At 44.7% G+C, this 26,657-nt stretch overlaps 1 protein-coding gene and 1 long non-coding RNA gene across 2 annotated transcripts; both read right to left on the reverse strand.

Annotated features, from left to right (window-relative positions):
- Positions 1 to 1,284: 1,284 nt before the first annotated feature.
- On the reverse strand, positions 1,285 to 6,396 carry LOC115392170 (uncharacterized). Its single transcript, XR_003931826.1, has 2 exons — positions 3,919 to 6,396; positions 1,285 to 3,511 (listed from the first exon to the last, which is right to left on the reverse strand). It is a non-coding gene; the product is annotated as an uncharacterized LOC115392170 (long non-coding RNA).
- A 2,938-nt stretch (positions 6,397 to 9,334) lies between these two features.
- On the reverse strand, positions 9,335 to 19,798 carry LOC115392169 (mixed lineage kinase domain-like protein). Its single transcript, XM_030096708.1, has 10 exons — positions 19,730 to 19,798; positions 17,025 to 17,427; positions 16,084 to 16,243; positions 15,766 to 15,866; positions 15,543 to 15,678; positions 13,620 to 13,704; positions 12,718 to 12,857; positions 11,809 to 11,858; positions 11,356 to 11,493; positions 9,335 to 10,867 (listed from the first exon to the last, which is right to left on the reverse strand). Exons 2-10 carry the CDS (start codon positions 17,419 to 17,421, stop codon positions 10,794 to 10,796), a joined length of 1,281 nt encoding a protein of 426 aa, XP_029952568.1. The 5' UTR covers positions 17,422 to 17,427; positions 19,730 to 19,798; the 3' UTR covers positions 9,335 to 10,793.
- Positions 19,799 to 26,657: the final 6,859 nt, after the last annotated feature.

A 26,657-nucleotide genomic window follows, 5' to 3' on the forward strand; every position in this document is an offset into this window, starting at 1 on the left:
GCGCTCTGGCCTGCCGTGAGACAGGAAGGAGGCAGAACAAAGCGGCTTCCTCCAGACTAACCCCGGCTCAGCCGGGATCAGACCCACACCGGGTCCAGGTCTAATGATGCTGCTCCACATCCCCGAGGATTCGCTCTCACTGCACTTTAATGAAAGTCTCTTCACACCTTCGCTGTTTCACTGCTCTCAAGTTTATCCAAGTTTGAAGAAGTCAGGCTTTCAGCACAGATCTGGTTCTGTTGATTCTTTCAAAACAGTAACTTTTTAGTATGAAGAGGTTTTTGTTTTTGTTTTTCTACTCTTTTCTGACCCTTCATACCACGTTTGGGTTCAGGAGCGACACGCAGCCCTGCTTCCTGTCATGAAGCTCCACTGTTAGAGCCGCTTTCAGAAAGTTGCGTGTAAATAGTGTCAATCGTGTTTTTTGCGTGTCCTGGATCCCAGCCTGGACCCGCTGACAGGCCACTTTTGGCCCACACGCCATCTGTTTGACACCCCTGATTGGTTTCCTGGGCCTGTGGATGAGCTGGGAGTCCTGAGGCGACCTCCGTCCTCCACGGCGCCCGGATCTCCCCGCTCCTCCGGAATGCGGTGGAACCGGAGGCGCTGAACACACACCTGCCTCAACTGGCCTTCTGCAGTGTTTCAGTAACGACGCCGTGAAATTTATACTGCTGACATCTGTGTCTTCGACAATACGCAGTAAGATGTGATTTACACACACGGTCATGGAACGTGTGTGTGTGTGTGTGTGTGTGTGTGTGTGTGTAACAGACTAATTAAGGTCCTGATGGAGTTCATCCTGTTAAAATTGTTTATGACTCATTAGAGGCAGAGAAGCGAGCTCTCCCTCTGTGTTCACTGTCGAAATGAGTCCAGCCAGGGTCTCACACACACACACACACACACACACACACACACACACACACACACACACACGTTAAATATACAACAGTAGTATTCATAACTCAGCTTGTTTCTCACATCTGAACATCAGATATGTCAAATGTGACATCTCGGCGGGTTCAGACATGTTTTCCTTGGAGATGATTTTTAATCTTTACGATCAGCCGAAGCTTGGAAAACACAGTCACTCCCGATAAAGTACATGAGGAGAGATTTCACAATGAACTTTAACTTCAGCTTTAATCCTGGACCATGTGAAAAAAGTCCACATCACATCTGAGGCCAATCTTTTTACTTTGAACTTTCTTTTCTAGAGTTTGTTGAGACTTGAGCAAAAACTTGAAGAAAAGAGTAATTAAAAATGCTCGAAACGTAGAAGTCTCTGCACAAGATCTTTAATTCAATAGAAAGTTGATCAGACAGGGAGATAACCTAAATGCTAGCAATAAAAGAAAAACAGGAGTCCTGGACCATGTCCGTGAGCTCTGACAGCATCAGAGTCTCCAGCAGAAAATGGCCCCGATCTCTCCTCTGCTTGGGAAGTTATACTGTTGGGTTTGCATATGATTGATAGTTACATTCTGATAACACTCTGACTGTCACAGGGTTGTTTTTCTCGAAGACCAACAGACAGTAATTGTTTCATGAAGGTCACACGTACTTTGAAGGAAATAATCAGGTCTTTTCTCATGTGGGGAGAGAACAGGGAGTAGATCTACTCCCTGCTCCTAACCTTGAAACCGGCCTGGGACCGTCAGAATGCACACAGAATGAGCTTTCAGTCACAGCCTGTTATACTGAAGGCCTCAAAATCATGAAACAATCACAGAATACGTATATATGAAGTAAAAATATAGTGAACAGTTGAATCAGTACATATTCATTAGAATGTGATTAAAACTGTATATAAACAAGTGAATCTCAGCAAAATGATTTAGAATGTGGTTATATATGGTGGATTAACGAGTGATCACAGCATAGTGGTTAGAATGTAAATGCATTATACGACAATTCCCTCTCTTGATCGCAGTCAACCTGCGATCACACAGCAGTAGGAAAAATGATACTCCCTCTCTTGAACCCAGCTAAGCTGGGTTCACTACACTCATACATTTTTACAGCAGAGTGTGTCCTTCCTCACTCTCACAATACAGCGGAAGCGGTACATCATTAACAGGCAATGTGACATAAGGTGGAGCATCATCAGTGACCAACATCTGATAGGACGGGGGTGAGTTCTTCTCAATCATGGACGCAATCATTCGAGCAATAAGAGATCTGAGCAAAGGAGCACAGAAACAACAACAGGTAATGAGAAGAGCAAGAAAAACACCGATCAATGTGACAACTGCCAGGAAGAACCCCTTGAATTTCCCAAACCATCGACCAAACAGGTCTCCCAACCACGAGCTCTCTGGTCACAGGACTAAGGGCGTTGAAAATTCTAGTTTTACCCCAGTGGTTGTCCGACTCCCAGTCCGTGATGTTGTGATGACAGGTATCAACAGAAACAAACAAACCAAACCCTTCAATTTCTGTTACAGCTTTCGATAGTTTGACATCGGGTAGATGCTTACGACCGTTTCTGGTTCACCTAGCGCCGTCGCACGTGGGGGCCCAGTCCGATTCTGTGTCAGCCACCACTTCGTCCCAGGAGTGGTTGGGAACGGTCAGATAGTACTCTGCATCGTCTCTCATCGGGCAACGAAAGGTAAAGCACAGGTCAATAAAGAATGTGACATGCTGATTATCAGGTTGCATAATGCACGGTCCAGGTTGTCCAGGTGCACAAATGGCATTCAGTGCGATGGAGTTCAGGTCCATGGGGGAACTTCTTCGTCTCCTGACTGAGTGAGCTCCATGTGTGATTTGCGGTGTCAGTTCAAAGTCATGCAGTGTGGGTTCATCAGGAGATAGGAATGGAGTTGTGCGTGTAGTGTGTGACATTGGGGGGTCGTCATGGGTTGTCAGGACTGCATGTGTGGTGCGTGGCTCATACAATGCCCATATCAGTAGGGGTGGGATTGCTGCTAGCAGAAGAAGGCCGCAACAGAGGACACCCGGCGGGTTCCGCCTGTAGCGCCGTCTCCTGCCGTCGGGGAAGATCGGTCTTGCACCGTGTCTCCCCTTTACGAGTGATCCTAGGTAGGTCCAAAGGACCTCATCATCTCCGGCTCTGGGGTTGGCTCCCTGGTCTGGCGGTCCTCCGTGGCTGCTGGGTGGCTCGACTCCTCCAGGTCTGGTGCTGGGGCACACTGGGATGAGTTGAACCATGTCGAACCCGTCCCCTCCAGCTGGATCGCATGAGACGTCCTCTCCGTCACTCTGAATGGACCCATCCATCTGGGCTCCGCCTACTTCCACTTCAGGACCACCAATGCTGGTGGGGACCGTCGAGTCGTCTCCCATGGCTCAGGTTGGATTGATGGGCCTGGGTTGTCTTTCCTCTGGATCTGGAATCCTGCAGCTAGAGCATGGAGAGACTCGAGATAAGTTTTTGGGAGTACACTCACCTGGTCTTGTAACGGAGACAGGTCTGTTCCTGGTCCCGGAAGAGGTTGTCCGTGTTCCAGCTCGAACAGGGTGGAACCTGTGGTGGACGAGACTGAACAACGAATTGATAACAGAACCATAGACAGTGCGTCAACCAAGTTCAACTTGGCAGAAGCCAACGCTTTGGAAAGTTTTTTTTTTTTTTTTTTTTTTTATTGTCTGGTTCATGCGTTCCACCAGTCCTTGGGACTGGGGATGATAGACTGAGCCAAATGAATGTCGGAGCCCCAACATGCGTTCTGCTTCTTGCAGATGTTTGTTTTTGAAATGTGAACCATTGTCTGACCGAATTCTTTTTGGAAAACCATGTGTTGGAATTTAGTGATTAGCCAATGATTTGATCACAGACAAAGCGTCCTCTTTTCTAGTGAGATATGCTTCTGGCCATCTGGTGTATGCATCCACCATGACCAGAAGATATCTTTGTCCTCCTACTGTGTTGATCATGTCTGTACATACCTGCGTCGTCTTTCACTGCCTTCCCTAGAGTACACCAGCCGGCTTTCTCTTCAGGTGAGGCTTTTGCTTGGTCTTTCAGGATGAGGTCGATTGTGATTTCTTCTTTTTTTTTTTTTTTCTGCAGTGACCACTTAATTTGAAGTTTTGTAGCCTGCAGCCTTCTTCGCTGCAGCGTCCGCTGCATGGTTGCCTAAGTCCACATAGGAGGTCCCTCCTGTGTGTGCTTTGCATTTAATGACCGCTACCTGTTTTGGGAGCAGTAGGGCAGCATGCAGATTGGTAATGTCGTCTTGATGTTTAACGGGGGTTCCGGGTGATGTTACGAACCCATTTCTTAGCCAACATGGGAGTTCCACATGCGCTACGCCTGCAGCGTATGCTGAGTCAGTGTAGATGTTGACTCTTCAACCATCCGCCCTCTCTAGAACCCTAGTGAGAGCGATGAGTTCAGCCCACTGGGCTGACTGTGTACCTCCGATGAGGTCTGCTTCCTGAACATAATAAGTCCGTTGGCCAACGTCTGCCACGACTGCGTAAGCAGATCTGAGGAGTAGTCTGGGTTCTGTATGGGTGTCCATTACAATGTGATCGATTTTGAGTATGACTTTTGTCAGACCTGCAGCATACCTGGCACAGGGTGGCTGTTTAGCTTCCAATGGATCAAGAGAAAAGCTTACATATGTCAAAATTTGTCTGTCTCCTGTCCCCTCTCTTTTCTGAAAAAGAACGGCGGCAATGGAGCCGGATTTTTCAGAAACATCCATAAAGAATGGTCTAGAATTGTCAGGTCATGCCAATGAGGCAGCTTAGGCTAGAGCCTGTTCTACGGCAGAAAAAGCGGAGTCGGCCAGAGGAATAAAATTTAGTTTTGCATTCAAATTATGCAACCCTTGTCCAGTCTTTAATCACATGATTACTAAGTTGGAGGTCATGTACCATATTCATGTGTCGACTTACAGACTGGTAGAAGTGGTGTGTTCCACACATTGTCAGATGCGGGTTCCAGGACTCCTGAGTACAAGAGACCTGTGATTGTGTCAGCAATTCCTAAGCATTCATGTTGTGGGCGAGGATACTGCAGAATGCATATGAATGTGAATAGTCAACAGTTATAGCTACAGGTGTAATTTTATACAGTCCAACATCTGTCGGACTTTGTGACCACAGAGAGTTAGGAATGGATTGCAGAAGCGCCGCAGCCCCATCCGAGTCAGACTTTTCACAACCGTAAGAGCGGGTAAACCACTCTTCTTCTGCCACCGCAGAATCAGTGGCAGACTGCTGAATTTTGTACAATTCGGTTGATGCAGAGTAGAGCAGACCAGAGGTTCCCGTTGGAGCCCAATCAGTGGCCTCTACTGCTCATTTCACCATAGGGTCTAAATCTCTCGCTTGGTGGTTGGGACTGAGTGCAAGTGAAATGTGTGGGTAGGCTGTGGATGACATCATGTACCAACTGAGTGTATCAGGTGTGAGTGTGACAGCTGAAGCGACACCCTGTGGGCCAACCACAACAAAGTCAGACTGGACAACATGGCAGGTCCCTGCCAAGTCATTTCGAAAGGCGTCTTGATAAACTTCATCGCCTACCCTGTCATAGAATAGAGTACAATGCGGAGGATCAATCGGGGGGTGGTAGGAGTGCAGCGTAGAAATCCAGGGCCACCAGTCGCGAAACACCTTAAGTACCGAGAGTTCACCAGGAGTTTCAGCTTCAGGCAGGAGCAGCCAATAGATGTTGGCTCCTTGGTGAAGAACAGCGGGGTTTGGTTCATCTGGGATGTGACAGAGGTCAGTTCCATGTCCCAGAGGGGCAGACACTTGTAGCATCTGTCCTGAAGGAAACATTATTTCCAGTCCATCTGGCGAGCAGAGGATCGAGGCTTTGGCTTTGATGAATAAGTCGCTTCCCAGGAGGTTCACTGGGCAGGAGGATTGTAGAACAAATTGATGATCACAGCAGGTGGTTCCCAGTCGTGTGGGAAGCAGATTAGTCAGAGGTACGATCATGGGTTTCCCAGAGAAGCCGGTGAGTGTGACGCCGTCACCTGACAGTAGTGCTCCCTCAGGGAGATCAGTGAGGGTGGAATAGCGAGCGCCAGTGTCCACCATCATAGGAACAGTGTGGTCGTTCACCTCAATGTTCATCATGGGCTCTGACTGGGTCCTATGATCGGCTCCTCCTGGGCACCCCTAGGCAGAGTAGTACTGGTTTCTGGGTGCCCATGAAAAGGTGGGGCATTGCAGTGCACCTTGACTCGGTGGGAGCTGGTGTTGTGGTTCTGGTGCCTGTGGAGGAGGCTGCTGGTGTTGCGGTGGGCCTGTTGGTGGCGCAGCCATCCTCCCGAGTGGGCATCTGGCAGCCCAATGATCCAGCGCACCTCAGTTGAAGCATTCTCCTGAATAATATTGAGGAAGGTACTGGTGTCGGCTGGGTGGCGGACCCTGATACCTACCACGCTGTGCCCTGCCCCGACCTCTTCCTCGGCGGGCAAAATATTGCTGGGGGAAAGGCTGACTCGGTGGTGGAGGGGCCCAAGATGGGTGTCCAGGCTGCATGTGGTATTGGGGGTTTGGTACATGAGGTTGTGGTTGCAGTTATTGCGGTTGTGATTGTGGTTGAGGTGGTGTTGGAGTGTCTGTGACTGCCATCTGTGTGTTTCTTTTTGATACTTTGTGTGACTCTGATGAGTTGCGTTTTGCTTGTTGTAGTTGCAGATGAAGTAACTCTCTCTGCATTTTAGCAGTGTTGTCTGAGTCTTTCTTCTTATCGTCTGCATATTTGCGGCAATAAAAGATTAAATTGTCTCGCTGTTCAGTATAGCCAGCGCTGAGAATAGATGGTGTAGCTGTCATTGTGTCTCTAATCTGTTGTGGGAGTCCCTGAAGCACCTGATGCCTGAAAAGTTGCATGTCCCCTGCAGAGGAGTGTATGGGAAGTCCTGTAATTGTGGTCCACTTAGTGGTGGCTTCATCAAGATAGGTGGCTGGGCTAGTGTTAATGTCCCAGTCGAAGCTGAGGGACGACATGACTCCCAGAGGGGGAGGGAATGTCTGTCGAATTGCATTATTAACAGCTTCACCAACACTGCAGTAATCGAATGCGTCTGGGTTCTGGATTGTACCAGCTAATTTCTCACTCTCTGCCAGGGTAAAGGTGGAGGTGGCAGTACTTATTAAAGCTCTTACACCACCCAATGCCAGGGCAGTGCCAGCAGTCAATGACAAAAGCTTCTTGCTGAGTTGTTCCAGTATGTAGATCCTATTCTGTGGAGGTTCTTAGATCCACAGGGGTGGGGGTGAATGCTGAATGGTATCAGGCAACGCCGGTTCATTTCCAGATCTTCAGGGTGATGTTTTAGTGATCGGTTGTGTCCAGCAGATGGAGCCTGTGAGTCTTTAGGAGTGGTAAAGAACTCTTGCCCCCCCTCCGTAGGGTTGTCTTGTTCGGAGATGGGCGTTGACATGCCAATGGGTGGAGCTCACGGCTCCTCCCCCTTGGGCTGGGCGGTTAGTTCCACAAATTAACTTTCAGTAGTTTCTTGACGGTCAAGAGTGCAGGTTCCATTGACGGCAATGAGGGATTGTGAGAGCTGTAGGGAGGGGGTGATTCCGGGCTCAGACAACGATGAATTTGTGTTTTCAGCTGACATCGCTGCGCGACCGTGCTCAGCGGCACGGGAGCCCGAAATTTCACGCCCGCATGCAGCGACGCGGGAGCCCGATAGTAAATTCACCAGATTATGCGATAATGTACACATCTTGCGCCTATGGGCTTTTCCTGCATCTTAGCTCTGCTTTCCCTTCATCAGAATGGAAGAACCTCTCAACTCCTCCAGCCTTTTCAGCCAACATTCCACAACACACCCATAAATCTTTTCTCTCAAGATAAGCGAAGCCCCGCTTCTGCAAGCTCCCAAACCTTTCTCCAATCACTGTACTTCTCTCTCTCTCCTTCTCATTACTCATTACCCAAACAAAATATACTTAAAGTAAAAAAAAACATTTTTTGACATTTCAATCAATGCTTAAAATAAAAATAAAAATGAAAATAAAATAAAATAAAATAATAATAGTGATAATAATAACAACAACAATAATAATAATAATAATAATAATAATAATAATAATTCCAAGTTATTTTAACAGATTATTCAATGTAATTTTCTAAATAACATTTAAAAATTTCACCACAAATTCAACAGCTCCAATTTGCACCATTTAACCCCCTTTATCTGCTGGGCTGGATCACAGCAGGAAACTGCAGTGTCTCCACAGGTCAGCTCAACAGTGCATGTGAACTCAAATGAGTTTTCCTTTTTTTTTTTTTTTTTAGATTAATCAAATGTCGGATGTGGTTTCTCATAAAACGTTTTCTTTCTTCATATGACTAAATTATAGTTAAAAGTTTAGAATTTGGCATTTTAACGAATTCCAAGCTGATTTACTGAGTCTGACTGTGCTCGGCTGAGACTGTCAGACTCACTCACCCCTCCCAACAGCCTCGCTGTCGGCAGCGACTGCAGGCAGGGCTCTTTTTTTTTTTTCAAACTCATATTTACTTTTTCATCTCTTCAATTTATGGGTTGACACAGGTTATGCTTTTTTACAAATATTTAGCATCTCCCTCTAATTTTCCTTTCTTTTTACAACAACAGTTACCCATTTTTTCTTATTTTGTCATGTTTTTAAACACCTTTTTCAACAGATTGCAATTGCACTTGGATGTACCCATCAGCAATCGGCACGTCTTTCAAGTCAAACTCTTCCAATCCACTGTCAAATTCACCATCCATTTTTACGCCTCATTCCTCCTACACAAAATATAAATTATAACACAGTGTTTCCGAATCGTGGTCTATATTTACTTTAACCCCGCACACAGCCTGGCCACTACTCCGATAAGCCAATTATGATCTTAAAACACCTTCTAAAACCCCGCACACAGCCACGAAGATCATAGACTATAATACCACTGCACTGGAGGATTTATACTATAAATTTCCCAAATTTGAACGCCAGCACACAGACAAGAAAATCCTCCAGGCTACGCGATCGCTCAATTTCCCACACACAGCCCGGCGTCGCGTCTTCCATGTAGTTATTCTCCTAAAACATCACCCGCACACAGCCAGGAACTACATGGGCCAAATGTCGGTTTTCTCCAAGACACCAGTCAATACAGAAACAAGAGTGACCAAAATTTGGATATTTTCAATATGGCAAATTTGTCTTTTCAGAAACAGGCCTGCCTTACCTTTTAAATGGTGCCGGCTCAGGTCACTCAGGTCCTGGTTGACCGAATCGGACACGCCGGTCCTGTCTGATCCACCTCCTTGAATCCTGTGTCGTGACGCCAATTGTTGAGACTTGAGCAAAAACTTGAAGAAAAGAGTAATTAAAAATGCTCGAAACGTAGAAGTCTCTGCACAAGATCTTTAATTCAATAGAAAGTTGATCAGACAGGGAGATAACCTAAATGCTAGCAATAAAAGAAAAACAGGAGTCCTGGACCATGTCCGTGAGCTCTGACAGCATCAGAGTCTCCAGCAGAAAATGGCCCCGATCTCTCCTCTGCTTGGGAAGTTATACTGTTGGGTTTGCATATGATTGATAGTTACATTCTGATAACACTCTGACTGTCACAGGGTTGTTTTTCTCGAAGACCAACAGACAGTAATTGTTTCATGAAGGTCACATGTACTTTGAAGGAAATAATCAGGTCTTTTCTCATGTGGGGAGAGAACAGGGAGTAGATCTACTCCCTGCTCCTAACCTTGAAACCGGCCTGGGACCGTCAGAATGCACACAGAATGAGCTTTCAGTCACAGCCTGTTATACTGAAGGCCTCAAAATCATGAAACAATCACAGAATACGTATATATGAAGTAAAAATATAGTGAACAGTTGAATCAGTACATATTCATTAGAATGTGATTAAAACTGTATATAAACAAGTGAATCTCAGCAAAATGATTTAGAATGTGGTTATATATGGTGGATTAATGAGTGATCACAGCATAGTGGTTAGAATGTAAATGCATTATACAACAAGTTCTGTGTATGAAAGAAACAAAACTGCAAGCATAAAAAATATGGTTTTCTGAAATCCAGTCATAATGCAAATTACAGTACAAATAATACAAAAAAAAACCCAGTACAATACAAAAAAAAAAACATTCATAAACAAATGTAGGCTTGTTTATTCATGTTAAAGTAATAAATCTAAAAGGTTACTTGAAGCTACTTTCGAAAAGTAAAAAGTGGATTACATGTACATGACTACAACAATATTAAAGAAGTATACCAATAGTACTGATGGCGAAGTTGTTGATGAAACTACACTTGGAGTTTGGAGCAAACTCTTTTCTTGAAGTATTTTCACACATAAAGCCTTTCTGCCACAATGAGCTTAAGACACAGAGATTCTGAAGCAAACTGCTCCTTCATCAGAGCACAAACACAAACAGGATGCTTTAAAGCGACACTACGGAACTTTTCAACCTTAGCTTTGGTCCACTGGCGCCGCCAAAATCAAGGAAAACTGAAAGTTCCTTAGTGTTGCTTTAAATGAACTATAATACACTGCAAATTCACCATTGTTGAACCTGGATTCTCAACGTAACACTAGAATGACCTATTTGAAGGTTTTGGGGTGAATTTATTATTTTTTTATGTTGGTTTGTGTTATCAATGCTGTGAAGCATTTTGTGTTGTTTTTTATATCTAAAAAGTGCTATACAAATAAAGACTGAAGAAAGAAGAAAAAAATCCTGACGCTCATGTGACTCCGTTCTTTTCCCCTCTCCTGATGACTTCCATGTTAGAGGCCGGTTTGTTCCTCAGTCGAGCGTCTTCTGTTGCAGCTGGTCGCATCAGGCCGAGGCTGAGGAAGAGCCTGGTGCCTCCGCCAGACAATCCACGATTCTGAGGAGTTTATTCACCACCCCTGGAGGAAATAAACCAGATATCACCCACTTGAACAGGAGAGATTTCTCTCTTCATGAATGTTAGATTTTCCACAGAAAGCTTTCAGGATGGAGGAGCAGAGCCTCCCTCTGGTCTGCGCAGCCCACCTGCAGGGCGGATCAAATTCAAATGAAAGACATTTCACCAGAGGACCGGACCAAAAACACGCTGAATGAAAAATCTACTGGAAGTTCTGAAAATGTGATAAAGCCAGAGAGTAAACGTGCATAGAAAGAGATGAATTTCAAACTGACGCAGCACACAACGCTGCAAATTTAAATCAGCACCACAAATTATCTCATCAACTAAAACACAAATTTTCATTGAATGACTCATAAGCAATTCATAATACTGATTTATAATAATACTGATGTGTTGTGCTGAAAGAGTTCAAAGCCACATGTGACCATTTTTCAGAAGGTGAATCGGCCTGAGTGCAGGGACGATGTTGGGTTTGCTGGTCTTTACCGACAACCGTTGGTCTCTTGAAGCTGTCGTGGGCCCGGCAGGCGTCGATCAGCTCTGCCAGGGCTGGGGGACAGTCGTCTGGAAGAGGCTCCTTATCCCCTTTACACACTTTCTGATAGATGACATCATCTGACATTCCTGGAAGATATGTGAGAACACTTCATGCCGGCAAACTGAAAGTAAGGACACAGTCAGCCATTTCATAACAGGCTTAGTCGTAGCGTGACTCGCCATCCCTACGAACGGTTGCATTCAGAGAAGTCGAACAGACATGAGCTCAGAAGACACTTATTCCAAGATTTTCAAATGGAGAGCTGTTATTTCAAGGGAAATCAATTCCTAAGACCAACAAAATGTGCGCTGGTCTGCTGGTAAACTGGTGCTTTCTGACTGAACGGTGGGACTTCCTCCCAAGACTTGATGTTGATGAAGTGATGACGTACAAATACACACCTTTAAATGGTTTTTCACCAGTTGCAATTTCCCACAGAACAATGCCAAAGCTGAAAAACAACAAAAGAACATTAGAATTCTTTTGAATCACAAAAGCCTTGTAAGTGACCTGGAATTTTTCAATTAAATTCAGCTTTATTTACATAGTGCCAAATACAACACAGATAGTCCTTGATACTTTCACAAGAAGCCCAACAATTCCACATGAGCAAGCATAAGTCCTGAGTCCATCCCCCACCACTCCTGTCCTCTGACCAGCCACAACCCTCCGCCTGCCTCTCCCCCATCACAGCAGGAGCGTCTCCACGGCAGAGTCCTGCACTCGGTACCCGCAAAAACAGCTGATTTGCAGGTGGTTTTTAAAAGCTTTTCTTTTTTTCGGGTTCGAATCTGGGTGGGAAAAATAGCTTGCGGGTCGGGTTGCGGGTTGTAGACTGACTCATGAGAATCAATATAAAATAATAATAAATAAAATAAAATAAAAACGTAAGTAAGTTGGAAGCTGTTTGTAAAGCCGTGACGTGATCCATCCGCTGCGACCGTCTGCAGCACCGCGGCTCTTCTGCACTACACTGTCATGTATGATTGCATGCAGCTGCCACTATGGGCCAAAGACAGATTTCCCCTCGTGGGACAATAAAGTTTATCTTATCTTATCTTAACATACTGTGTAACTTTTGATCTAAGTTGCTGTTTTCCCATTGTCATTATGGGTCATTATTATTATTATTATGTGTTTAGAATTCTGTGGGAACCAAAAAACTTAATCCATTTAGTGGGAAAATTCACATAACAAATGTGGAACGAGTGAAACTCTTTTGATAGAATAGCCATTATACTGTAGTTATTATATTTAAATTAGTTGTACGCTTATCTTGCAGGTTATCAAACGACTTTGAGACTGCTGACCTGTATATGTCGCACTCTTTGGTGTAGTAGCTGTTTTTACTGAGCATCTGGGGAGAGCAGTAGCACAGCGATGTGATCTCTGCGTCATTCGATTTTCTTCTCAGCGAAGTCTCAGTTGTTGCCAGTTCAAGACCTCCCAGCTGAACACAACATCAACAACATCATCGTCAACATCAACAACAACATCATCATCATTAAAGGGATACTTCAACATTTTGGCAAATTGGCCCATTTAGCGTAATTCAGCATACTTACTTTTTTGTGAGGGCGAGCTATTGTTCATTCAGAGGTGAGTCGGGGAAGGTTTTCGGGACGGTCACAGTGGAAGTGGATGGTATTTTTGGTTCCCCTCGTCAAACTCATCAAATACACAATTCAACAACGCCAAAACACTTTGGTGGACACGTTATAATTCACTACGCTGTGAACTACTAATGCAAAATTACGAGATTGAGTTGTTTAAGCGAAGATTGCTAAGACGGAACTACTTACTAAACATGGCGTCTGGGCGTAGTGATTTCAAAGAAAAAGTAGTTCCCAGTATTTGCTTCAGTGTCGTAACGCTACAATATTATTTGTTGGTGTTCCACAGCGTAGTGAATGTGCGGATTATAACGTGTCCACCAAAGTGTTTTGGGGTTGTTGGATTGTGTATTTGATGAGTTTGACAAAAATACCATCCACTTCCATTGTGTCCATCCCGAAAACCTTCCCGGACTCGCCTCTGAATAAACAACAGCTCATCCTCACAAAACAGTCAGTATGCTGTTCAAATGACTAAGGAATTGCGCTAAATGGGCCAATTTGCCAAAATGTTGAAGTATCCCTTTAAAAGACCAGCAACAACGTCAGTGCTGGTGGTGGAGTTCGAGGTGATCTCAACTCTGCTCTGGATCCAGTACCTTGACTCTGTAGCCAACATCCACCAGGAAGTTTGAGCTGGTGAGGCACCCATGGACTTTACTTTTCTTTTCGGTGTGGTGCAGTCTGAAAGACAGCGGACATGAACATCACTTTGTGTTTTAGGCCCAATCCCATTTCTCTTTCTAGCCCTACCCCTTAGCCCTACCCCTTGCCTCTACCCCTTTGAAACGGAGTGTTAAGGAGTAGGGCCGAAAGTAAACCCTCTGAATTGGGACACCCCTTCGACAATCGCGTACATCAGTAGTCGCCGCTGCCGATGATGTAGGCAGATGCAACAATTGTTTGCCGAAGAAGAATGTTTTTCTTACATTTTAAAACTTTACTCGTTGAGAAAATACTTACATTTGTGAATTTCTTTTGTTGCGGACGCCGCCATCTTGCCAATCTTGCAAGGCTTTCTGGGAAATCTGTCATACCCAGTGGCGACCGGTGGCGAGGGGCAGCAGCGGGAGCGCCTGTTTTGTCCGCCTACACCGCGAGTGGCGGGTGGTGTTAGTTCACTTCCACATTGGCGGGAGCGCTCGTTTCCACACCCGCGCATTCCGGGCGCATTCCAAACACAACAGACAATTATTTTCAATAAACTGGTTTCTTTAGCACTGCCCGCCTGGAATGCACGGGTGTGGAAGCAAGCGCTCCCGCCAATGCGGAAGTGAACTAACGCCATTAGTTCAAGTGCTCCCGCCGCCGCCCCTTGCCACTGCATCATACCCCTCCGTTTGGAGTGTGCCTCAAGAAAATCTCCGTTTGGAGGGGTGTAAAGCCCTACCCCTTCCCTCTACCCGTCCGTCATAATGAAAATCGGGACACTCCTACCACTCCACGTGAATGCGCAAAACGGAGGGGTAGGGCCAAGGGGGAGGGCTGAGGGGTGAAATGGGATTCAGGCTTAATGACTGAGATATTCTGAATGTAAAGTTTTAGTACCATGCCAAATAAAAGTTAGGTAAGGCTTAGAAAAAAATTCAGCAAGAAAAATAAATTTCATTGAAACCTGTTGAAAATGTGGCTATGCCTGTCTACGCTGATTTTGTATCAAATCATTAATCATGTTCCTAATGAAGTCTGACCCGTGTGCCGGTACTGACCGATAGAGACCTCGAGCATCCTGTCCTCGAGCAGCATGTCCTTGCATTTCCTTCCTCCCCTACACCTCCTTTTATTTTTGTGGCCTGGTCTGTTCACTAATATGGTTCGGGGGAAAAAAAAAAAAAAATGTATGTATGGTTCTGTAATTTTCTGTGTTGGTTGTCGGCTCTGTTTTGGTGTTGTCTAGATTGGGGGTTTGGGATTATTCTAGGTTGCGTGTGGTGCGTCGACAACACTGTTTTATATTGTGACTTTGTACATAGGTTGTGCCCCCCCCCCGTTCTCCTTCTCTTTATCTTTCGCTCTTTCTGTTCCTGCTCTCTGAACATTTCCGTCCCGGTCCTGTCCGGCAGCCATGCCGGATGCCAGCTTTAAATAAAGGCAGCAGCAGGAGGAGACTCAGTCTCGTCCTGCTGCTAACATTAAAATCTGTTCGGATAGTAAAAGGCTACAATCATACAATATTGCACGCCCCAGCTGCCGAACAGGACAAGGGAAAAAAAAAAAAAGAAAATCGGGACACTCCTACCACTCCACGTGAATGCGCAAAACCAGCCCTCCCCCTCCCCCTAGGGCCAAGGGGGAGGGCTGAGGGGTGAAATGGGATTCAGGCTTAATGACTGAGATATTCTGAATGTAAAGTTTTAGTACCATGCCAAATAAAAGTTAGGTAAGGCTTAGAAAAAAATTCAGCAAGACAAATAAATTTCATTGAAACCTGTTGAAAATGTGGCTATGCCTGTCTACGCTGATTTTGTATCAAATCATTAATCATGTTCCTAATGAAGTCTGACCCGTGTGCTGGTACTGACCGATAGAGACCTCGAGCTGCGTCCAGACACATCTGGGCTTTCCTGGTCCACGGGAGGTCGCGCTCGTTGTCCAGGACCTGTCGAAGGCTTCCTTTCTCACAGTACTCCATGACGATGAGGAATTCGGGGTTTGGGGCTTTGGATGATTGAAAGGACAGAACAGGTGACTTGGAGTGTGAGGACGTGAGGCTGGGAGCTGACGGTCACACTGCGGTCCACTCACACTGCTCGTTCTTAATGCAGATGCCGTATATTTGCAGGATGTTGGGTGACTCGAAGCATTTCATGGTATCCACTTCCTTGTTGAAAATACGCTTCAAGTCCCTAGATATTGGGAAAATGTTGATATAGACAATTAATTTCATGGGAGGGAAGCTGTTGTTTATCATTTTTGGCCTTCTGAGAAAATTTAAAGACTGGTTTTGTATCAGGGTGAGACATATTGAGACAGTGTCAAAAATCTGGAGTTTCAGCCTTGCTTGCACTGTCCAGATGTAAAAGGACTTGGTATGTCACTGTTATACAGGTTTGTGGTACTAACTCTGGGCTGATGCTCTGGGGGTTGAGGTATCTCTTTATGGCTACTGTGGATCTATTCAATTCTCCTTTGTAGACCTCTGAAGCTGGTGTTTTCATAAAAGGTTCCGTTTCATACTGCAGCTCTTTTGGCTCAATGATCCGGGCCACAGCAGATTTATCCACTGAAAAAAACAAAACAAAAAAGCCATTCAATCATTTTTCTGCTAAAAAAAAAAACAACCTTGAAACATTTTGCCCATCACATGCAACACTAACTTTTTTTTCTAACCCAACAGTATTTTTTTCAAAAGCAAAGAGGAAAACCTTGATATCTTTACACTTTTTAATGATGACCTTAGTTACACACAGCCTGGCATATTCCCTGTTGTGTTATCCAGATAGATACAGGGCCTAAATGTCGTCCAAAACTTTGCTAGAACCACATTTCCGTTGTGAGTTGTTCCAAGATCCTCCCTGATTTTCACCCACTATCAGGGAACGCGGGCCATGTCAGACTGCTGTGAGAAAGATGAGTTTTACACTGCTGGTGATGTGTTGCAGTTGTAATAAATCCCTGTTGCTATTGCACTGTTGGATGGCTATTGCAGCAACACATCATGAGCAGGGTGAAACTATCCTGTCTCACGACGGAGGAGCTGAAGGATCAGAAACACGCTCCGGCATAAAACACACGACACAAGACTCGTTGTGATCTTGGTATTTGTGCACTATTCATGCTGTCACATAGCTGCCTGATTTAAGTCTTGCTTGGGTGGTCCATCACTTTCACACAGACACAAATACTAGTGCATATGTGGAAATGGTCCTTGCCCACCACTGGTGGCATTTTGGGATTCGGCGTGGTTCTTAACGACACTGCCGAGACATGGACAGGTGGGAACAGGAATCAAACCGTCACCCTTATGATGAGAGGATTATGAGTGTGAACAGCTGAGCCCTCACCTGCCTCACCGGTCTGTTCAGGCGTCTTGTTAATGTTCACCACGTGCAGAGCCAGACACAGGGTCTGGGATGCGTCGTTCAAATGATCGTTCACAATGGTGAACCTTTCTCCGTAGATGCTGCTCTTAAAGAAAAGTTTCACCTTGTTGGCCGAGGTGTATTTTTCAATCAGCTTCTTTGCCGCCTGCAGGGTGTCCCTGAGGTCCTTGAGGGTTATCTCTACCATGGCCTTGTCCTTGAGCTGGGCCGCCCCCAGCTCCTTGATCCCCCTCACCGGGCCCTCCAAGGTTTCGACTCGGTTTGAAACATAGAGGCAGCGATCCTTGTTGTCCTTCACATTTTTCACCAGGGTGTGAATCTCAGAGGCCAGGGACAAGATGGGATCTATTAAGTCCATGACGAGCTGTAAAAACAGAAAGAGTCATTTGTATCTGAGGAAAACATTCTGGTTCTAATACATCCCATCATAGTCCATGTGAACAGGGTTTTTCTGTGAGGGTGTCTGTCGCATCAGTTCACCCAGTGCGGTGACACACATGCAGGAAAGAGCCCCGTGCTCGCCTCAGTTCTGTTTAGAACCAAGACGTTTCTCAGTTGTTGCATTGAAAAATAGAAAAAAAATTTAAAAAAAATTAAAAAGAAGCTCCATAAGAACTCTGGTTGATTCCGTTTTTGACGTTGGCGGGCTGTTCTTATTTTGGGGGACTTGGTGTTTGATAAGTTTCTCTGGTATTTGGTATATTTGCCATGAGGAAGTCAGAGATGAGAGAGTGAGTCTCTACAGAGGAAGTCTGTGTTGACTCCAGGAAACAGGACAGGAAACAACTGCCTCAAAGTGATAGAAACTTAAAAATGCTTCACATTAAATGTAACTGATCTTAAAAACCAACGCAGGCGTTAACCGACAAGATCTGAGAACAACACAGCAGTGACCCTCCCTTTCATTTGTTATTTTTACAAAGCTTCAGGCTAAAAGAGAAGGAAGGACATGGTCCTCACATTCACCTGATTCAACCCTTAATACTGCAATTTAACATAAAGAGTTTCTACTAATCAACCCTTTGATTATTTAAAGGTGCATTAAGGAGTTTGCACATTTTATGCGAAACAGCGCCCCCTGCAGGCCTTGGGCGTAATGCAGCTTAGTGAAAAACTCGTCCCTGCTTGCGTGCACGGAAGAGAGGAACTCCTTCCTCACTCTTTTAGTAGCGCTCAAGTAAGATTTAAGTTTCTTTTACCTGGTGGAGTCTGTGTGGAGCTGTGGCAGTGCTAGAAGCCGTTATTTTCTTACCTTCTGGAAGATCCTGCTCAGTTGTTGCTCACTGAGCATCTAGCGGAGTAATGGAGCACAAATCAAAACCTAACCAGCCGGAGCGCACATTACATCATTCCTTTCAAATTCTCCCCAAAAAAATGCTGGTGCCGGACCGGCACTGCAACTTTCAAGTGACAGTTTAGCGCTGTTAGTGGAACTTGTAATGAATATGTCAGGGCACATTGTACACATCATTAAACATGTGTAACATATTTATGGTGGAAAATAAGTATTTTTAAGGTTGTAAAACTCCTTAATGCACCTTTAAAGTGTGATTTTTCTCTTCCTCTTTCAGTGAAAAAACAAGAGCAAAACTGATCCAGAACGTGACTGATTGTGTTCCTGTAGAACTTTTCAGCTCCTTTTCCTCAGACGGCCCCTTTCTGTCCCTGATTCTCGCACTCAGACAATAACCTGCTTCATTTGGTGTAAATGTGGACGCTTGTGTTCATGTGTTTTAGTCCATCAGTTGAGAGGATTGTGAGTAGAATGATATCATGTCAGCAGATTTCCAGTAGTTTTTGTTAAAGGTGAAAAACCACTGCAGAGCCTCAGCGCTGCTGTCCGTCCTCTTCACAGCTTTTAAATTAAAACCATCAGTGAGAAACTGACACTATCAAATATAATATAATATAATATAATATAATATAACATAATCCCACAAAAAAGACATTATTTCCCTCATTTAGCTTATTAACTCCAGTCAACACATGGAAACTGGTCTGAGACACTCATGACTGCAGGGAAATGAAAACTCAGAGTGTTCAGTTATCGGCCTCGCCCAGTGACTGTAGATAAGAGGTGGGTGGAGCCAACGGGGCGTCCCCCACAGCGTTCTGAAGCTTCCAGAAGGTCGTCTCCATACTGAACTCTGTAAACTAGATGTAAATGTGATTGGTACAGCCTGTCACATGACCGCATCACGTGGACAGAGGAGGGGCTGTGATTGGCTGATTTATGCTAAACTTTAACTCCTATTATCAAATGAAAAGATGACTGATATGAAGGCGGGAGCCTGGTGAAGACGCCACGGTTGATGAAACCAGTGATAGAGACCAGAACATGTTATGAAATCAGGATTTAATATGACTGTTCACACTCTGAATCCACCATTTGGAATGGGTTCTAATGAGACCCGGCCTTTCTGAAGGCATTTCAGCTTTGGATTCATTTGTCAGCAGCAGCGACTGGCGCCTGGTCTGAGGCTGTCTGATGATTGCTGCCCTTCAGGAATAAGCCAGACTGGAGTCCTGCTGTCCAGAGAACCCAGTCCACTGACCTGACCAGAACGTCCATGCTGTAAAGTATCAGCTGAAGTCCCACATAAAACTCTAGGAAGTTAAATATGCAACAAGCTAAATCCTGCTTCAGAGGACGAAAAGTGTCTTACCGGAGAGAGGAAAACGGTGCAGACGGCGTCCTGGCTTCTGACTCGTGTCTGTTGAGTGTAAGGGGAAAAGGAAACTGGCTTTTGAGGCGCCAGGCTCCTCCTCCTCCGTCCTGCTGGGCGTGATTTGTGCTTCTCTGCTGACGCATTCCAGATGTGTTTATTCTAAACGGGAATTCAGGTCAGGAGGCACAGAGCATAAATCTGTCAGGTTCCTGATGACCTGATGACCTGCCTGCCCGGTGTTTTACGCTGAAGGCTCGCAGGAAGAGGCCCAGTGAAGGCCGGCAGATGTTTAACCACCATCACAGCCTTTCCTCATGTCTCTGAAACAGGTGCAGGAACAAACAGGCTGACCGGCGTCTGTCAGATCAGTGTGTGTGTGTGCGTGTGTGTGTGCGTGTGTGTGTGTGTGTGTGTGTGTGTTTCAACAGCTCATGTAGTGTCTGTTGTACTGCTGTAAATCATTTATTGTAAACTACTCAGTTGTTTTCATGTTTTCATGCTAGCCAGCCTTCATGCTGAAGGCTGGCTAGCATTAATGTGAGCTGAGGTGGTTTAGGTTTGAGTAGAAACGCATGAAATTGTGTTTTTTTTTTTTCTTTTAGCCATCTGGAACCAGAAGCCAGTGGTTCCCACACTTACTGTGTCCAAGGCACAAAAGACAAGTAAAAAGCTCGAGGCCAAACAGTCTTTATAGCGCAGTCTTTTTTCACTCATATCAAAATATCTGTACATGTTCATAACTACGTGCTAATGCAACTCAGCAAACTCAGGAAAATTAAGCACAAAGAGCTCAGTGCAAGGATTCTGCACTGTCCGTCTTCCTGAACTCCAAATTATAAATGTAACATCAACTGAAACGTGTGCTACTGTAAATATTTTGCCTACTCACAAATTAGTGAGACACTATAAGCTAACAGTTCACTGACGCCGGGAGCTAAGCTAACAGCCCGCTGCTTTCCCAGAGTGCATCTGTGAAGCAGCCAGGGCGCTGCTCGGCACAACAGGTTTACAGTCTGCTGGATAATGCAAAGGCCAGCGTTTTTACAGTCACACAATACTTTTTTAACTCCAAACCACGGCCGAGTTGTTTGTTTGAGAACTCTTAAAAGTACTTTAGAGTACATCACACAGCCTGTACTTTGTACATTGTTTGAGAAGGCATCAGGATCAATATCTTTTACTTTTTCTCAAGCCATTATTTTATTTCTACTCAAGTAATGAATCTGGTTATTTTTTGCCATCTCTGGTGTGAATTGCAGCAAAGCCACTGAGAAAAACTAATCTGGAGAGGACCTGGTGCAGAAGCAGCTCTGCAGGTTTTCTGCTCCTTTGCTGCCATCTGGTGGTCACTTTATGGAAAGTGATCCAAATTAAGGAAACCATGTTTGGAGCCATTTTTATAAAACATGATTGAAATAATTCCTTGTAGCTGATGTGAGAGTGGAACATGATGATCTTAAAACCTTTAATAGAGATGCCTTTGAATAGATATTTAACAATGGAGAAAATAATTCGCCATATTTTCAGCGTGTGTTAAGAAGCAGTGTTTATTCTCTACCATTCATTAGAAAGTAACTACCGTTACTTTACTAAGCTAATAATATTTTATACACATTATTATCATACATGGACACATACATACTCTGATACAGGTTCATGTGATTTTTTCAGGACTTTTTTGGTAAACAGATTGAGCGAATACACATGGACACATAAACTAAACACGCTCCATCTAGAGAATCACCTCTTTAGACATTGAGATCACCTCATTGTTGTAGCACAGTGGAGATCCTGGGTGATTGTTCACAGGCCTGCTAATGATTCATTGTTAAACAAGAGTCAACGAAGATAAAAAATACATGGATAAAAAAGACATTATTTTATGACAACCACAGAAAAAAGAAGACAGCTCAGTAATGGAGGGATTGTTTTAAATATTGAAAATGATCTTTAATTCTTTTTTTAAATATAATAATAATAATAATACATTTTATTTATAGGCGCCTTTCAAGACACTCAAGGTCACCGCACAACGAAACAAGATAAAAACAGTTTAAAATACATAGGTTAAAACATAAAAAGTGTTAAAATGAATTTACGAACACAAGTTTACCAGATTAAAACAGAAGGAGGACTGGAGATCAAAGTGAGTACGCTTGTCTGAACAGGTGGGTTTTGAGAGAGGATTTGAAAATGTGTAGTGAGTTGATGTTTCTGATGTCAGGTGGGAGGGAGTTCCAGAGGCGGGGCTAAAGGCTCTGGAGCCCATGGTGGTCATGCGGGCGGTGGGGACAGTGAGACTGAGAGATGAGGAGGATCTTAACGACCGGCTGGGGGTGTTTATGTGGAGTAGATCAGTGAGGTGCGGAGGGGCGAGGTTATGGAGGGCCTTGAATGTTAACAGAATGGTTTTGTAAATGATACGGTGAGTGACTGGAAGCCAGTGAAGCTGCTGGAGAACAGGGGTGATGTGGTGAGAAGAGGGGAGTCCTGGTGATAATTCGGGCTGATGCATTCTGGACCATTTGGAGTTTATGGAGGGATTTAAGTGGAAGACCGGAGAGAAGTGAATTACAATAGTCGAGACGGGAGGTGACAAGAGAGTGAACCAGAATGGCGGTGCTGGCAGGAGTGAGGGAGGAACGGAGACGATTAATGTTACGGAGATGGAAGTAAGCAGATCGGGTGATGTTGTTGATGTGAGTTTTAAATGACAGAGTGCCATCAAGGACGACACCCAGACTCCTGACCTGCAGGGAGGGAGAAAAGGTGGAGTTATCAATGGTGATGGTGAAGCTATTGATTTTGGTGAGAACTGATTTGGAGCCAGTGAGGAGAACCTCAGTTTTGTCGCTATTCAGTTTGAGAAAATTAGAGGAGAACCAGGACTTGATTTCCTGGAGACAGACACAGATATTGTGCACGTGACATTGTGAATTTGATGTTTGACGGCTATAGGCTGTGGAAACAGGTCAGATGAGCTCCATTAATTATAATATACTCAAATCTCACACTGTTTTGATGATTAAACTTAAACTGTTGAAATGTTTTAACCCTGAACTTCTCACAGCAGCTGTCCGTCTCCATCAGGGATGGTCGTGTGCCGTCTTGTTTCTATGTTTAACACACTTGTACAGTATAAATACACACACTAAAAGCAGGAAGTTTGTGCCGGAGGAGTGTGTCTGTCCGTCTGAGTCTGAGTGTTGCTGTTACTGTTCGCTCTGCTTGTCTGCCTCCATCCATTTCCTGTATAAACAGCCGCAGCCTCCCGGGGCGCTTCGCCGCTCACCTTCACTGATATTAATGAGCTCTCTCTGCTCATTTCCTTTATTTATTAACTGCTAACCGCCAGTGGAAAGGGGTGTGTGTGTGTGTGTGCGCGCGCGCGCGTTTTCCTGGCACGATGTGCCTTGTGGGACCTTTTTCCGGTCCTAATGAGAGGAAACAGTGTTTTTTTGACCATGTTGTTGTTACTGAAAAAAGTAAAAGGTCAAAACCGTTTCTTTAGGGTTCGGCTGTGTTGTGGTGTGGGTTAGGGTTAGGGTAAGGGTCAGGGTTAGGGGCTAGTAAATGCATTATATCAATGAGTGTCCTCACAAGGATAGAAATACAAACCTGTGTGTGTGTGTGTGTGTGTGTGTGTGTGTTGAGTCGTTTGAGTTTAATGCTTAATGCTGTGTTGTTTTTTCCGCAGACTCGGCTGTTTTCTCCTCCAAAACGAAGCAGTTTGTTAATGATGATGATGGCAGCGAGTTGTGGGGACGACCTTAATGAACGCCACTTTTGTCGACCTGAAAAAAAAAAATACAAAGAAGAAGAGAAATGACTGCTGTTCTGGCCAGAGCTGCTTTTAAAGGAACAAACGCTTACACGGCAACGTTTTCATGCGGGAAACACAAAGCGTTGGTTTGCTTTCGGTCGTCCATGAAGCAGAAAAAACTACAGCTCCGGCTGGATTCGGCGTTTTCAGCATTTCTGCCGTTTCTGTGTAAACAGATGTCGTTTTCAACGAAACCTCTTGGAGATGTGACGCAGCCTGCTCCTCGGCAGCTTTGTTGTTCCATCTGAAAGAGTCGATGCTTTTGAAGCTTGTAGCTAAAACCTGCCTCCAAGACAAAGCTGAGAAAACTTCAGCAGCCACTTCCTGTCGGCTTCGCCTCCGTCTCACGCAGATGAACTCCAGACCCGAGCAGCTGACGTCTGGCTGAGCTGATCGCTCGCTGCGCGTCTGCGGGAAACTCGTCACCGCCGTCAGCTTGACGCCTCATCAGAACGCCGTCGTCAGACGAGCCTCCCAGCAGGGGGGCAGCGGGGGCGGGGGGTGGGGGTGGGGAGGTTGCTCAGGGCGAGCAGATGGAACGGGACGGGAGGTCCGGGAGGAGCAGGAGGTCCAGGAGGAGCCTGATGACTCGGCAGCTCTTTACGCTCCAGCACCGACTCTGTGAGCTGAAGGCTTCGAGGATCCCGACTGAGTCCAGAGAGGCTTCAAATCAATTTTATTAACCAGTTTTATGTGTCGTCTGTCCCCCCCGTCCCCTCCCCTGTCCCCACCCCCAGTGGACATGAACCCCCCTCCCTCGTGTCTCGGCGCCAGATCGTCGTACCTTCATGCTGTAGGCGTTTCCGGACTTGCTCTGTGTCCTGGCGTTACCTTGTGGATGACCTCCTCACGTCTTCGCCTTGGACTGAACTTCGTGTGTGTTCTCGTGAGTCTGTCTCTAAGTTCGTCGCACATCTGAAACACTTTGTGTCCTGATGAGCACCGAATCAAATCTGTATGAAAGGCAGGTTTTCAAGTCTGAAGGCAGCACTGATGTTTTTTGCACCACGATGCCATTAGGAGCTTTTTGTTACAGGATAATTCACAACTTCAAATTAATTCATGTTGTTTTCACTCATCACTTTGAAGAAAAGTGCAATAAGAAATAACTGTTTTCCTTCAAAATGTTCTATAAACTGATTCCAACATGTTTTGATGACATTTTCAGAGTTGTAAACATATTTTGATGATTATCGTGAGAATATTGCTAATCCCAGGATAATCGTGATGTCGAGTTTAATCTCCTAAATGACTGTTCTGTTTGGCGCTACAGAGATAAAATTGCATTGAAGTGAATTAACATAACACTTCTTCAGTGCAAGTAATTCCAGTAAAGCATTTCGTCTCCACGACGACCATCAGTATGTTGACGTCTCTTTTATATAGTTAGATATAGTTACTCCACACTGTTCACTGAGGAATATACGATAAGCTTCACATTGGTCTTTAGAAGAAGCAGCTAATGTGATCATGGAAGGAAAATATATTTTTAAACTAATGTGGAATAACGCAATTTTATTTTAAGACATACTCAGTAAATATTGGAGCGTCTGTCACCAGAGATGATCTCCTGAAAGTGTCTTCTCAGACTCGCAGTGCTCTGGATCTCCTCCCATCAGAGCTGAAACAAGGTCACACAGTCGGTTATGTAACCGACCGTGCTGTAATTAACAGTGTAGTTCATTACGCCACATTAGTCTCATATAAATAGTGAGCTATTAGTGCTAATATATTAGGAAGCTGCCTCTTCTTAGAGAGCTGGAGGCTGTTTTATCTGCCACAGCCCCTCAAGCTCTGATGGACACTCAGCTCTTTTTATGGATGGAGGCAGTTCAAACCTCAGTGATGGACCCGGAGTTCAAGTACAGTTTAACACTTGTAGGCTTTAACGTTTGTTGAATAGAGGATGTGAAACATGCTGCCTTTGGGCCAAAATTTAGAAATTTAGCCGACCAGAAACATTCTGAAAACACCGTCTGTTTCATAGCAAAGGCAGAAATACTGTAAAAGACAAAATTATCATGCTGGGATTTGTTTGTACAATGAAAACACACACACACACACACACACACACACACACACACACACACACACACATACCTGCAGAGAGCAATACGCTTCTCTCTCTCTATTGTTCTCTGGCATCTAGACATCTTGGACCTTTGTATGGACAGATTGCTCGGTTCAATACTAAAGAACTTTCAGTTTTCGTTGATTTTGGCAGCGCCAGTGGACAAAAGCTGAAAGAATACTACAGTTCCCATGAGGCCTAGCGCGTGGCGTGGTAAAATGCTGCTCCCGGTGGCGTGCTGTCGGACTGAACTCGCCTTCATTTGTTTCCAGTGGCTGAGTGAAGGACGGATAGCGACGAGGTAATGAATCTAATGGTGGCTAAATAATGTTATATCATGATGTGCCGTAAAGCAGTTCACACATTTGGAGTTTTTTAGTGTGCAGGGTTCCTACCACCCTCCTCACAGCTGCTCAGTCCAAGTGAAAGCAATACTGACGCCCTCAGGCCGTGACAGAGGGGTCATTCAACTAGCTGTAAGTCGATGTATCATCACAAAAGATATTAAAATGTTTTATTGAGGTTGAAAAGTTCCTTATGGCAACTCCTGGTGGCGCTGTGCTCCACCTGCCCTACCTACCTGTGCACACGATTTATTATTTCAAGGGAACGAATTAGTAATTTGTGGCCACAATTTCATTTTTTTTTTTTTTTTTAACCATATCATGTCCCAGGCTCTGTAGTTTTCTATGTTCAGTGTTAAATGTCCAGTGAGCTGTGAACCAAGGGGCAGTCATCTCTAAATATATTAAAAAAAAAAAGTCTGCACTAAAGTGTGCACATTTAAACCTATCTTACAATTAATTGTGTTTCTTTAATTTGATGCATTCTTCTTCATTACAGTTCAAATATAAAAATATAAAATTCATCCCTTTTCACATCTTTCAATAAAACTCGCATTTCTTTTTAATTAAAAGCAACAGGTCCCTCTGGGACGATAAGTCTGTTTTTGATGATAAACTTTAGCTGAGGTTCTACTAGAATGAGGCCAAACAGCCTCAAAATGTTGCTGTTAGCATGTTGAGAGTGAA

The sequence above is a fragment of the Salarias fasciatus genome, chromosome 7 (assembly GCF_902148845.1).
Source record: "Salarias fasciatus chromosome 7, fSalaFa1.1, whole genome shotgun sequence".
Classification (NCBI taxonomy): domain Eukaryota; kingdom Metazoa; phylum Chordata; class Actinopteri; order Blenniiformes; family Blenniidae; genus Salarias; species Salarias fasciatus.